Genomic DNA, 14,828 nt, shown 5'->3' on the forward strand with positions numbered 1-14,828 from the left:
CACAGACTCTCATTCACATGCTTACAAACATGTCCTCTCTTTCTCTCATTTACACACAGGCTCTCAATCACATACTCACATGCTCCATCACCTAAACCAGCTGTCAATCAGACACAGACACACATGATCTCTCTCTTACTTATACACACAGGCTCTTAATCATACATACACATGATTTCTCTCACACACAAAGGATCTCAATCATACACACATACTCTTTCACACAAACTTACACATACAGGTTCCCAATGGTAAACTTACATTCATGCGCTCTCTCTTTCTCACAGGCAGGCTCTCAATCACAGACATACTCTCTTTCACATACACAGGCTCTCAATCATTCACATACATGCAATCTCTCACTCACACACACAGGATCTCAAACACACATGCTTGCTCGCTCATTCACTATCTCTCTCCCCCCACCCCGGGAACTCGCGGCGGCAGCAGCCTCCTCCCAACGCTAACCTCTTCATTTTCAGCCCTCGCGGAGGCGGAGTCCCATCGGCCGCGGTTGAAACTCCATTTTCCTCCCAGCCGCGCTGCAGTCTTCTTCCCGTCGGACACTACCGTGGCCTCTTCTTCCCGCGCAGGCACCCGATGCTCTCCACTTCCTCTTCCGGGCCGCGGGAAGAAGAGAGCACGCCGGTGCCGCTGACTCACCCGCTGACTCAGCGGCACTGGCGTGCTCTCTTCTTCCCGCGGCCCGGAAGAGGAAGTGGAGAGCATCGGGTGCCTGCGCGGGAAGACTCCCGCGCAGGCACCCGATGACTCCAGTGCAGGCACCCGATGACTCCCGCGCAGGCACCCGGCTGACTCCAGTCATGCCCAGCGTGCTCTCTTCTCCCCACCCCCCCGCGGCCCGGAAGAGGAAGTGGTGAGCATCGGGTGCCTGCGCGGAAGAAGAGACCACACTAGCGTGGTCTCTTCTTCCCGCGCAGGCACCCGATGCTCTCCACTTCCTCTTCCGGACCGCGGGGGGGGGGGGGGGGGGGGAAGAGAGCACGCCCGGTGCCGCTGACTCCAGCTGTCCTGCCGCGTTCCGCCCGGGCTGACAGCAGAGGACTCACATGCTTGAAAGCGCGGCTCTCTTAATTTTACCGGGGCAGTACCGCCCCCGGGAAGCTGGCGCCCTAGGCGACCGCCTAGTGCTTCCGCCGGCCCTGCGCCCCGCCTCCCCGCAGCAGCCGCGGCGCCGCGGACCGGCAAAAAACCCCAACGGCCCGGTACTGGTCCGTGGACCAGTGGTTGGGGACCTGCTTTAGGCGACCCCTGCGTTTTGGTCGTTCGACCCCCGCTGGGGTCGCGACCCACAGGTTGAGAACCGCTGGATTAAGGCATCAAAGGCATTGGCGCAGGCATCGAGGGCATCGATGGATGGCTCGGTGGCGCTGACTGGCGTATCAGCATCGATAGTTGGATCGGTGGCAATGGACTTATTGGCATCGATGGCTGAGGCAGAACTCCTGAAGTAGGGATGCAAAACTGTGTTTCTCCTTCCAATGACAGAGTGAGCGGGGAGGGCACCGGCGCCATTGGTGACCCAGGGCCCATCGGTGGAAAAGTGGCAATTAGCATTTCCATCCTGGAAAGCAGCGGTGCCAACGCTGCCGGAATCGGATCGGTGATTGGTTCCGCAATTGGTATCGTAGGAACCTGAAGTTGTTGCATCGCCTTGTCGATGGCCTCCTGAACCATCTGGTCCAGTTCTTATCTGAGACCTGGAGCAAGCAACCCCGGCTCCAGAACAGAAGAAGGAGGCAGAGGCATAGCCGGGATCACCGTTAAAGGCGGAGTCGTGGCTCCCGATGCCCCATCGGGGGAGGGCTGCCTCGGTGACCCGGTCTGTGCCTTTTCTGGACAGGGTTTCTTCGACGGCGGCTCGGACGATGGCGAAGTCTATGATTACACTCCCTCGATGGTCCGAGACTTTCTATGCCGGTGGCAATGTTTGTCTCTACGATCCCCTCGGTCCTGAGGGGGAGAAGAGGGTGTCAAAGGCCGAGATGTCGTCAATGCCGGACGGTCACCGGACGGTGGATGATGCTGGCGCGAAGTTGACGGTGCCGGTTCAGACGACGTCTATGCAATGGACGGAGTCTGGGTTTGAGCACGGAAGAGAAGTTCCATCTTCTCCATTCTGCCTTGCGACCTTTTGGTGTCATTAAGGCACATTTGGTGCAGGACAAGACATCGTGCTCTCGTCCAAGACACATTACACAGACTTTATGGGGGTCTGTGATGGACATGGTGCGATTACAGTCTGGACACAGACGGAACCCCGATGCCATGGAAAACACTGAACAATGGTACAGTCAACGGCCAGTAGGCCACGAGGGCCAAACTTGACGGTAATAGACGCAAAAACGGGTAAAAACTTACTGGAGTACCGTGGCTTGAAAAAAGTTAGAGGAGGGACCCCTGTGGGGCAAATTAACTTTTAGGAATTCCGTGAGGAAAATTCCTGTCAGGAATCTCTGCAGAGCTCCTTAAACGCGAGGCTACTGCTGCGCGGAAAAAGGAAGACTGAAGGGGGACCCCTGCTGGCTGCAGGGTTAGTGCCATGCTGGGCGTGCCCAGTAGGGGCCAGTCAAAGTTCTGGAAACTTTGACAGAAGTTTTCCGTGATTGGGCTCCATCCTGTGATGTCACCCATATGTAAGGACTACCATCCTGCTTGTCCTGTGAGAAATTGCTGTTTGAGTTCTTAGAATTAGTTTTGTAATGGTATGGAAGGTTTGCTATATATGAGCTGAGTTTTTTTTTCCGGTTTTGTATTTTACAATGCAAGTGTTAAGCAAGTTTGTGTTTCTGTTACTGAGATAGCACTAGAATAAGAATATCTTTTTTGTATGATGAGTTGTATTTGAAATATCCTAGTTCTGCTCTGCATCCACTGTTTGGAGAAGACAGGGCGGGAGCGGGTTCCTGTGGATGCAGAGTATATGTTCACATTTAGCCCTGTGATGGTCAAGTGTTCAATATGTCATATCTGTAAGCTTTATCTGTCATGTGTGTCCCGACAGAAAAAAGGTTGAGAGCCACTGAATGACTTATAAAAAATCTCATCCTCCTAATATATTTTCCAAAACTGGAACATTCATAATTCTGAACCAGCCCACCTCAGTGTAATAGTAGATAAAAAAGAAAAGTAACAAAATGTATACAAAACTGAAGGAAGAGGGAAGCTAAAATACAAATCAGGCCCCTCTAAGCTTTGGGCGATTTTTAATCTGTAAAGCAATCCATAAAGGCTGTTAAATTAAAAAAAAAAAACGAACATAAGCAGCATCTCGCTAAGACCCACGCTCAAGTTGTCCAAAGCCTCAAAATTAGAAAGGTTAACAAAAAAAAAAAATCAGATAAAATGTTCAGGTGATAGAGTCCTTAGGCAAAGCAGACCCAGCCAAGTTCCGCAAGTGTTGCCCTCCTTCAGTAACCTGTTGCCACTGGTGGAGTCCTTGCAGGCAGAAGCTGCCACGGAGCCTTAAAGGTTTCCCGGCCTCCTGTAGAATTTTACCTGCTTCCTAGGGTGTGCGGACTCTCAGAGTCACCTCACTTATTGTAAACATGGGAGCAAACAAAGTCATTTATAACAAATGACAGTAATCCATTCAAAGTCACAGGTGATACAGAAGTCGTTATAAATTTAAATGGAGTGGCCTTCCCTATCGAGGGATCCCAGATATCTAGTCTGTGCCACCACAACTTCCTTGACAGGGAAGTCATGAAAACAAGCTACTATATCTCTAGAGGCATCTTTTCTAGAGTTTGATGTGCACGGCCAATCATAAGCTCAACATCTTTGTGAGGAGAATCCCCTGCCACCAGAATCGCTTTACTTATCTATTTATCTGTGTGGCCACAATCAGACTATTCATCAGCGTAAGCAACACCATGTATCCTAATATTTCTGCTAGCCCTATTCTCAAAGCCCTCCAATTTTTCTACAAGAGTTATGGCGTCCTGAGCAAGATCTCAGAAGGACTGGCTTTATCCATTTTCTTTATTTGCTGAATAGCGTGGACCCTACTTCGTATTTGGCTTTAACCTCACTTCCTAAAAATATTAACCATCTTCTGTGCTTATTCCATATTTTCTTGAAGTTTGAAACTTTGCCTCACCTCATCCATTGGGAGGCTATTTTATGCACTCGAGTCTGTCCCCTCCATCTCATGTCAAGAAAATTTCATAGGATACAGTGGGGTTCAAAAGAGGACTGGACAAGCTCCTGAAGGAAAAGTCATAAACAATTTGCCAAGTAAGATTTGGGAAAGCCAATGCTTATCGATGGAAGTCAAATACAAGAAAAAGATTAACTATTTGAGATTTTCCAAGTTCTTGTGATTTGAACTGACCACTTTCTAAGACAGGATGCTGTTCTTGACGGACCTTGGTCTGACACACGGGCCGATTCAGTATGGTGCGCTCGGCTGAGTGCACCTTTAGCCCCCGTTTGGCCGCTCGTTTTCCATGCGCTATTTTTACCCCTTATACAGTATGGGGTAATAGCACGTGGAAAACGAGTGGCCAACCCCCCCGAAAACTAATAGTGCCTGCAACATGCAAATGCATGATGGGCCTATTAGTCATTTCCGCGCGATACAGAAAGTAAAATGTGCAGCAAAGCCGCACATTTTACTTTCAGAAATTAACGCCTACCCAAAGGCAGAAGTTAATTTCAGCCGGCACCAGGAAAGTGTACAGAAAAGCAGAAAAAACTGCTTTTCTGTACACCCTCCAACTTAATATCATAGTGATATTAAGTCAGAGGCCCCCCCAAAAAAAATCAAAAATCTTAAAAAAAAAAAAAATTTAAAAAGTCTGCCTGCGGCGGCCCGTGGGTTGGAAGACGAACACTCAATTTTGCCAGCGTCCGTTTTCCGAACCCATGGCTGTCAGCGGGTTCGACAACCGACGCCGGGAAAATTAAGCATCAGCTGTCAAACCCGCTGACAGCCACCACTTCTGTCAAAAAGGAGGCGCTAGGGATGCGCTAGTGTCCCTAGCGCCTCCTTATTACCGCGGGCCCTAATTTACATAACCTTGCTTTGTGAATCATGCACCCAGGAGAGTGGGCGCTCGCCCGCTCCGTTTACTGTATCAGCCCGACAGTACGGCAATTCTTATGTTCTATTTAGTAATCACCTTAGTTAAAATAAGGCATTCATTTAACCAAAAACCAGAATAAGAGGAAACCAAACAATTTCAGATGTGGATCATGCAAGCAGGAGATTGCTATGCTTTGGATTATTAATTAGCCTAATCTATGATGCTCCTTTATAAGCCACAATCCAGTGTATGATTGTATGTTTTGTGTTATATGTTTATGAGTCAGTAAAAGTGGACCAATTTTAAATAAATAGCTCAAAAGGAAATGTATTGTTATTGCTACTACTTCTTCCAATAAAAATATAAGCAACCTAAAGTGCAGTTTATAAAAAAAAATATTAGTATACACTATGAGGCTGAACTGAACAGAAGCCTATTTGTACTCCAGGGAAATATGTCCGAATGGACCTTCAGAACAGCAGCAGACCTCATGCTGACAACTGAACACACCTTTACACTGTGTGGTACAGGATTCCTCCATCATCTTTTACCCACTTCTCATTTACAATGAAATATGAAAAAACTCAAGCACATTAAAAGCCGTACAGATTGAACATCCCGAACTTTCCCGAAGGGTTTAAAGACTCTGTTAACACTCACAGGTCATCATCTGACAACATTCCAAAGCACTGCTTTTTACCAGAAACACTCACACTGCCCTCAAAACAGTGCCTATGCTGTATAACTAAAACCTAAGGGATGTGCATTAGCAAACAGCATACAACTATTTATATGTATTGAGGAACATGAGCTATCTGGGACAGATCTTAAAAATGATCATTCATGTAAACAAGGCAACACATGCTCTTCAGATCTCAAAATTTGTTTGAAAAGATGATTTTATTATAAATATAAACCCAGACCTCAAGTTGGAATCTGCTGCTTGCACCATTTTTGACAGAAGTGGAAAAGAGGAATTACATTCAGACAACATCCAACAAGGCAATGATCTGTGCAGTCTGGGTAAACGAGCATTGGGGTAACTTGCTTGATGCGGCAGTTACCACCCTTAACCATTAAGCTTTATGATTTACCTTTGATGCAACTCCAACATTACTCTCTGCATCAATGGCAGGGGATGGCAGGAAACGTGAATCAAACAGTTACCAACAAGGGCCCTGAACTTGGAAGTTGGTGAAACAGATAAGTCTGGGAAAATAAGTGTGGGAGCTTGCTGGGCAGAATGGATGGGCCGATTGGTCTTTTTCTGCTGTCATTTCTATGCAAGCCTAAATAGCTTATTTAATAAGAGTAAGCAGTAAAAATGGTACAGCTTCTAAAAGGCAAGACCCTGCTTTTAAACATTTTGCAATTAATGAAAGGAAACAAAAGGAAATTAATGTACCTCAGCAAAAGACAGCTCCAGTCCTAGGGTGCCACAAACTGGTCTGGTTTTCAGGATATCCACAATGAATATGCATGAGGTATATTTGCATGCACTGTCAACTTCCCACCCAATTATATCTCAACTTAGCCCATCCAACATCCCTAAATAATGGTAACCCCCAGCTCCCCATTGCTATATTACTTCTCGGTGGATTGCCCAGGGGAGGGAGAAGCTCGTTATATTGTATTCTATAGGAGGATAATATGGAAACAAGGGTGGAAAATACTGAGTATAAGCCGGACATGTGGGAGGGGGGACTTATTGTGCAGCAGATTATGCTCACCATTGAACTATTGTCTTTAGTTAGTAATAGCTACATTGCTAATTTATATATATATTTTTTTAAAGTAACTCACCTTAAAACTCTTTAGAATGTAAGGTGGGAAAGCAAATATGCTAAATCTTGGTAGGTTTCCTTTTTTAAATACATTTTATTAAATATATATATGCCCTAAAATGAAGCTAAAAATTAATTTGTTTTTCATATTTACTTCACCAATTATACAACTGTCCTAAACAGCAGCTCTGGCCAATGCTACATCCTGTAATCCCTGTATCATATGTTGTCACTACTATTTATTTTACTATTCACTTTCAAATGAAGAGCATTTACCAACAGTAACAAAACTTTTGCTTCAAAGTGCTAAGGTTCGTCCCAGTATAAGACAGTGCAGATTAATTTTTGGAAGTACAGTTTTCTGCCAAGCAACTTTCTCCAGCTCAATTTGAACTTGCCCCCACTCAGGCTATGGCACTACATACAGGCCAGAACAACCACACAGGGCTTATTTCCCCATCCCAAGCACTTTAAACATGCTCCCTACTCCCATCTAAATCAGAAAGTGCAGTGACAGCCCTTATGCTCAGAGGCAAAGATCCTAGTTCCCTCTGGAAATGGTACGAATGCATTCTTAAACTCAGGTACTTAAGTGTAGTGCTGAGAGTACTCTGCAGCATTACTGGCCCCAGCCAGCTGAAGGAGAAACAGCAGAAATCTTTTTCAGGACCTTAATCTGAATGTCAAGCCAAGCAGCACTGCAAGATGACCAGGCTGGCGCTGTTTACAAAGCTATAAGTAGCTACTATTAATCAATTCACTAGGTTACAGAGATTAGATTTCTTATTTCCAATGTATCAATTTGTAAACAAAATAAAGACAAAATAGTGATAGGAAAAAACCATAAACTTACAAGATAGTGAATGGGTACCTTTGGGCAAATATTCAAAGAGCAAGGAGTTCTCATCTGTCAACATGTCCGCCTTCAAAGACAGCAGGCTGTTCTTACTCATAAGGGCTGCTCGCAGATTAGCCACAGCTGTGACCTGCTGGTGTGAATCCTCCTTTTCCAGGGATAAGCTCTGAGACAGGTAGCTAGATTCCCCTCCTAGGAGAACCTCATCACCATATAGGTCTGCTCGCTCCCCTCGACTGTCAGAGCTACTGGGTTCGGTGATTGTCACATCAGCACCTGTGGGAATTACAGTAATGTCAGAAAACCAGTCTTTAATCAGAAAGAGCTTAAACGCATTGGGAAATCTACCAAGGACATTTAATGGCAGACCTTTCTAATTATACTTTTTGTTTCAAAACATCTAGAATACTTTTTTAAATCTGAAAATATTAGCAGAAAAAAGGTTTTACATTTTTACAAGCCACCTAGCTTTGTAATCTCAACTTTGTTCCAAGCAAGTATCTTTTAGACTTAAATAGAGCGGTATGGTAAAGTTGTGGAGACAGGATCTCAATGCTGGCATAGCAAGAGGTGATGCACAGCAGGACTGAAGGTATACGTGAAGTAGTATGAAATACATGCAATACCTAAGCACTAACCTGCACTGTAAGTGCACTTACGCAGTGATTTGTTTAAAAAGCAGAGTTGCTTACCTGTAACAGGTGTTCTCACAGGACAGCAGGATGTTAGTCCTTACATATGGGTGACAACATCAGGATAGAGCCCAATCACAGAACACTTTTGTCAAAGTTTCCAGAACTTTGACTGGCACCTATTGGGCATGCCCAGCACGGCACCGACCCTGCAGCCAGCGGGGGTCCCCCTTCAGTCTCGTCTTATAGTAAAAGTACATGCGAAAAATAAAATAATAAATCGTAAGCGAACCCAACTCTGCGGGGTAGCGGGCGGGTTTCGTGAGGACTACCATCCTGCTGTCCTGTGAGAACACCTGTTACAGGTAAGCAACTCTGCTTTCTCACAGGACAAGCAGGATGGTAGTCCTCACATATGGGTGAGTACCGAGCTGAGGATGCCCAAGCAATGCACCAAATGTACCCAAAGACGTGCAACAGGCACAACAACTGGGGTGGAATTTGGTAGAGGGCATCCTGAACCCTACCAGGTTGGTGGAAGGATGTTGGTACCTCAGTTTGCAAATAAGTTGCATAGCACAGACTGGCCGAAGATGGAATCTTGTCTGCCAGCCTTGTCTAAACAATAATGGGCTGCGAAGGTGTGGAGAGAGCTCCAGGTAGCAGCCTTACAGATGTCAGCAAGCGGCACAGAGTGTAGGTGCGCTACTAATGTTGCCATAGCCCTGACAGTGTGTGCTTTAACATGGTCTTGAAGCGGAATGCCTGCCTGTTGGTAACAAAAGGAAATACATTCCGCTAACCAGGAGGAGAGAGTCTGCTTACCCACAGGTTTTTGCCCAATTTGATGGGATCAAAGGAAACAAACAATTGGGTGCCTTTCCTGTGGGCAGCTGTACGGTCTAGATATAACACTAGAGCACGTTTACAGTCAAGGTTATGCAGAGCCCGTTCTCCTGGGTTTGAGTGGGGCCTGGGAAAGAAAGTGGGTAGTATAATGGATTGATTGATATGAAACTCTGATTCTACCTTAGGCAAAAACAGGGTGAGTGCAGAGTACTACGCTGTCATGCAGAAGTTTAGTGCAAGGCGGATAGGTGACTAAGGCCTGTAACTCACTAACTCTGCGAGCCAATGTGATCGCCAACAGAAAAATCACTTTCCAAGTGAGATAGCAGAGATCACAGGATTAGAGAGGCTCCAACGGTGGTTTCATGAGCCTTCCCAAAACCATGTTGAGGTCCCAAGAAGGGGACGGAGGGCGCAGTGGAGGTTTAAGGTGAAGCAAGCCCTTCGAAAAGCGTGTGACAAGGGGGTTGTACTGAAATGGGTACATCCCCCACACCTTTATGGAAGGCGGCTACCCAACTGACATGTACTCTGATAGAAGAAGTTTTGAGGCCTGACTCTGACAGGTGCCAGAGATAGTCCAGAAACTTCGGTGTGGGTCAAGTGAAGGGATCGATGGACATGGAAGTACACCATCCCGTAAACCTGTTCCATTTATAATAAGAATGCCTCGTGGAAGGCTTTCGTGAAGCCACTAGGACATGGGAAACCGGCTCTGACAGGTTAAGAGGTTGAAGTATTAACCTTTCAACATCCAGGCAGTCAGGGAGAGAGCCTGGAGGTTGGGGTGACGAAGGCAGCCATTGTTCTGAGTGATCAGAAGCGGGTCCTTCCCTAGAGGAATATGCCGGTGTATCGATAAGTCGTGGAGAATTGGAAACCAGACCTGGCGTGGCCAATGAGGGGCTATAAGAATCATTAGACCCCTGTCCCTTCGCAACTTCACGAGAGTCTTTGAAATGAGTGGAAGTGGAGGATATGCATAAAGGAGACCACTGGCCCACGAGAGGGAGAAAGCATCTCTGGGCTGGCGGTGTTGGCTGTGAGTGAGAGAGCAGAAGTTCCCTACTTTGCGGTTGTGAATTGACACAAAGAGGTCTATGTGAGGGTAACCCCAATGTTGGAATATTGAGTCCGCTAGAGTGGGGTTGAGGGACCACTCGTGCGGTTGAAAAGTGCAACTCAGCTTGTCCGCCAACACATTGTCCACTCCCGGCAAGTAGATGGCCCTGAGGTACATCGAGTGGGGAAAGGGCCTCCGCCCATATCTGTGCAGCTTCCTAACACAGGAGGTAGGAGCCTGTTTCCCCTTGCTTGTTGATGTACCACATGGCCACCTGGTTGTCGGTTTGAATCAAGATGACATGGTTGGAGAGGTGATCCTGAAAAGCCCTGAGAGCATATCTGATTGCACGAAGCTCCAGGAAATTTATCTGGTGTTTGGCTTCCTCTGGAGACCAGATGCCCTGAGTTTGCAGGTTTCCAACATGTGCTCCCCAGCCGAGGTTGTAGGCATCTGTTGTCAAGATTATTTGAGGTTCTGGAATCTGAAATGGGAGGCCTTGTACCAGATTGGACTGGGTTGCCCACCAAGCTAGCGATAGACGGAGCTGTTTGGTGATGCGGACTGTGGAGGACTTTGACTGAGAAGACTGAGTCCACTGCGATTTTAGAGTCCACTGCATTACTCTCATGGCGAGGCGAGCCAAGCCATGGAGTGACATGCTCTGTGGAGGCCATATAACCCAATATTATCAGGAAATGACGTGCAGTTGAATGTTGTCGAGACTGCAGTCGAAAAGCCAGAGAAGCGAGAGTGAGAGCTCGATCCTGAGGTAGGAAAGCTTTCACTCTTAGAGTGTCCAAGTCGGCCCCTTTGAATGATAGAGTTTGCGAAGGAACTAGCTTGGATTTTTATTGGTTTATGAGAAAACCCAGGGAGATCAGGAGTGCAAAGTGAGGCGAAGGGACGTCAGCGCTCCTTGCCGAGAGGGAGCCCTGATCAACCAATCGTCCAAATAGGGGTAGACGTGGACACTCACTCCTGAGGTAGGCCGCTACCACCACAAGGCACTTGACGCGTGGGGCAGATGCTAGGCCGAAAGCTAACACTCGATATTGGAAGTGTTTTGGGCCTACTAGGAATCGCAGGAATCTGCGATGTGACGGAGTAATTGAAATGTGCATGTAGGCGTCATCAAGGTCTAGAGAGCAGAGCCAGTCTCCCCTTTGAAGAAGGGGAAGTAGAGAACCCAAGGTCACCATATTGAACTTTTCTCTTTGTAGGTATTTGTTCAGAGTATGAAGATCCAATATTAGACGCACCACACCTGACTTTTTTGGTATCAGGAAATACCTGGAATAGAACCCTTGCCCCTGTTCTGAGAGGGGCACTGGTTCTATTGCTCGGGACTGGAGGAAGAGGGAGACCACCTGCTCCAAGAGTGGTGAATGATTGGATGTTCCCCACGTCAGCCGAGGCGGGGAATCCGGTGGGACAGAGAGAAAGTTGAGGTGGTAACCTTTGGACACTACTGCAAGTACCCACTGATCTGTGGTGACTGTGTGCCATAGGCTGGAGAAGTGGCACAACCGGCCGCCGACCGGAATGGTCGGAAGTGGAAGCTGGGTACTGCTCTCTAGAAAGGAGTCAAAAACCTGCCGCAAGACCTGGTTGAGTGGCTGGCTGTGACTTTTGCCCTCTAGGCTGCTTAGGTTGGCCTTTTTGGTAAGGCTTAGAAGGCCGACCTCTGGACACTGGGGGATAGTATCTCCTCTGTCGGTAGAATTGTCTTAGAATCCCTTTTAAAAGATCTTTTGGATGAAGAAGATGGGATCAGAAGGCAGTAAGGAAAGCTGGTGCAGAGTCTCTTGGTGGTCCTTGAGCTGCGCCACTGCTTCTTGAATCTTTTCACCAAAATAATTATCCCCCGCACAGGGCATATCAGCCAATCTGTCTTGTACCTCTGGACTGAGGTCTGAAGATTTCAGCCAGGCCCATCCCCTTGCACTGATACAGGCTGCCGACACCCTGGAAGCAGTGTCAAAGATGTCATACGCTGATCGTACTTCATGCTTGCCAGCATCTAAGCCCTTTTGTGCTAGGGCATGAAGTTGGTCCTGGAACTGCAGAGGTAAGGCCTCAACAAAGTCTTGAATCTTCGTGAACAAGGCCCTATTATATTGGGTCATGTAGAGTTGGTAGGATGCAATGCGAGAGATGAGCATTGATCCATGGAATACCAGTCTTCCAAATGCATCCAGGAACTTCTGATCTTTCCCTGGGGGAATGGATGAATGAGGTTTGGAGCATCTGGCCCTCTTCTGGGCTGACTCTACAACCACCGAGTGATGATCCAACTGAGTTCTTTGGAAGCCAGGGGCTGATTGAACTAAGTAGGTGGCATCTGCTTTTCGGTTAACAGGTGCCACCGAGCCAGGGTGCTCCCAGTTTCTCTTCAAAAGGTTGTCATGAATAGAAATGGACATGCTTTCCTTTGGAGCATCGAGAAATTGTAGAAGTTCTAGCATCTGGTGTCTAGAGTCCTCGTCTGTCTGAAGCTGGAATGGGACTGTTTAGGACATCTCCTTTACAAAATTTATAAAGGACAGATCCTCTGGAGGAGAACGCTTCCTTTCATCAGGAGGGGAGGGCTGGGAATCCTGGGACGAATCGTCGGTCCAAGGATTATAAGGGTCATCACCAGCTCCCAAATGTTCTTCAGAAGGAAGTAACGGGGTTATTCCTGAAGGCCCTGGCCTGGGCATTGATAGTCCCGAAGGAGGAATCAAAGGCATCGAGGGCATCGATGGCGGTATGGCTGGCATCAAGGGAGGCACCGATGGAATCAGTGACATTGATGGATGTGTCAGTGGCGGCACTCCCGATGGTGGAATGAAGAGCGGTGTTTCTTCATCTTCCGCCGATGACAAGGGAATTGGCGAGAAAGGAGTCTGGTCCCTCTGATCCACCGGTGGAAGGGCACAGATTATCTTGTCCATTCTAGCCGATAGCAGTGCCAGCGCCATGGGCATCGGATCGGTGACCAGAGGAGGAAACGGTATCGATGGAAGTTGGAAGCCCTGGAGTGCTTTGCCGATGGCCTCTTGGATCATCGGATCCAATTCCTCACAGAAACCTGGGGATTGAATACCCGGTTCTGGAGTGGGAGGAAGCACTGGCGTAGCCGGAGGGTCCACCGGTGAAGGTGGAATCATGGATCCCGGCACCTGTCCAGGTGGGGAACGCCTCTGTGATCCAGAGACAGAAGAGGACGAAGCCTTTTCTGTATGGGGCTTCTTTGTCGGAGGCTCAGACGACGACAAGGGATTAGCAGTATCGATGGCCTGAGCTTTACGATGACTGTGTCAATGCTTTTCTCGATGTTCCCCCAGTGTTTTTCCAGAGGAGGAACAGAGGGGGGTTGACACTCGTGGAGTCGTCAAGGCTGGTCAGACAGCAGCAGATTCCCAGTGCTGGTGCGACGTAGACGGCACTGGTTCAGACGACGTCGAAGCTATTAATGGAGTCAGGGTTTTTGGCTGAAAGAGAAAACCCATCTTATCGAGTCAAGCCTTGCGACCTTTTGGTGTCATTTGAGCACATTTGGTGCAAGTAAGGACATCGTGGCCGGCTCCCAAACACATCACACAGACCGTGTGAGGGTCAGTGATGGACATCGTTCGAGTGCAGTCGGGGCACGGACTGAAACCAGATGCCATGGCTTTGACAAAGTGTAGTCGCGGTGCGGTCTATGGCCGGTAGGACGCGAGGGAAAAACTCGACAGGAATCGACCGCAAACTGACAAAAAAAAAAAAAACAAAACTTACCGTTCAACCGCAGAGCAAAGAACTCAATAAGGAGACCCCTGTGGGGTAAATTTTTTTTTAATTTTTCAAAGTTCTGTGAGGAAAATTCCTGTCAGGAATCTCTGAAGAGCTCCTTAATCTGCGTGGCTACTGCTGCACGGAAAAAAAGAAGACTGAGAGGGGACCCCTGCTGGCTACAGGGTTGATGCTATGCTGGGCATGCCCAGTAGGTGCCAGTCAAAGTTCTGGAAACTTTGACAAAAGTGTTCCGTGATTGGGCTCCATCCTGATGATGTCACCCATATGTGAGGACTACCATCCTACTTGTCCTGTGAGAAAAGTAATCAAAGACTCATGTGAAATACAACTTTGTCAATAAAAAAGGGATTTCTATTAAACTGAAATTCTACACTAGCACTGGTGCTGTCAGTAGCTGGACAAAATAAATACATTTTTATTTTCTCATGACTGCCCATATAATTAAAATTTTGCCCAGTCAGTTTCTCCATCAGACATTAATTGCTCAAACATATATAAAATTATTTACTGAGTTGACAACTATCTAACACTCAACATGTAAAATTCAAAGTATGTTTTAGAGCACTACAGCTAAGCTATCAGTGCTTACAGCAAGCCCCTTAAACTCATATACAGTTGTGTGTACAAGTTTGGGTAGCCCGGTCAATTGTATGTTCCAGTGAATCTCTGAGCAAAGAGAAGCTGACCACCTTTACATGGTATAAAATAAAACAGTTTTATGAAAATTTTAATGCATAACTATCTGCAGTTTTAACACAAAATCAAAATAAGAAAGCAGCGAATATGGCACGTGCAAAGGTTTGTGCA

The 14,828-nt window shown here is 47.1% G+C and overlaps 1 protein-coding gene across 9 annotated transcripts in view; it reads right to left on the minus strand.

The window, feature by feature from the left end:
• ZBTB46 (zinc finger and BTB domain containing 46) overlaps positions 1-14,828 on the minus strand; it is a 319,443-nt gene that overhangs the window by 102,032 nt on the left and 202,583 nt on the right. For 7 of the 9 annotated variants that reach the window (XM_029614418.1, XM_029614421.1, XM_029614417.1 and 4 more), the window contains one exon: positions 7,689-7,967. In XM_029614418.1, coding sequence (XP_029470278.1) covers positions 7,689-7,967 — 279 coding nt within the window. The remainder of the gene's footprint in view (positions 1-7,688; positions 7,968-14,828) is intronic. The other 2 variants (XM_029614419.1, XM_029614425.1) reach the window with 1 other exon arrangement.

Source organism: Rhinatrema bivittatum, chromosome 8 (assembly GCF_901001135.1).
Source record: "Rhinatrema bivittatum chromosome 8, aRhiBiv1.1, whole genome shotgun sequence".
Classification (NCBI taxonomy): domain Eukaryota; kingdom Metazoa; phylum Chordata; class Amphibia; order Gymnophiona; family Rhinatrematidae; genus Rhinatrema; species Rhinatrema bivittatum.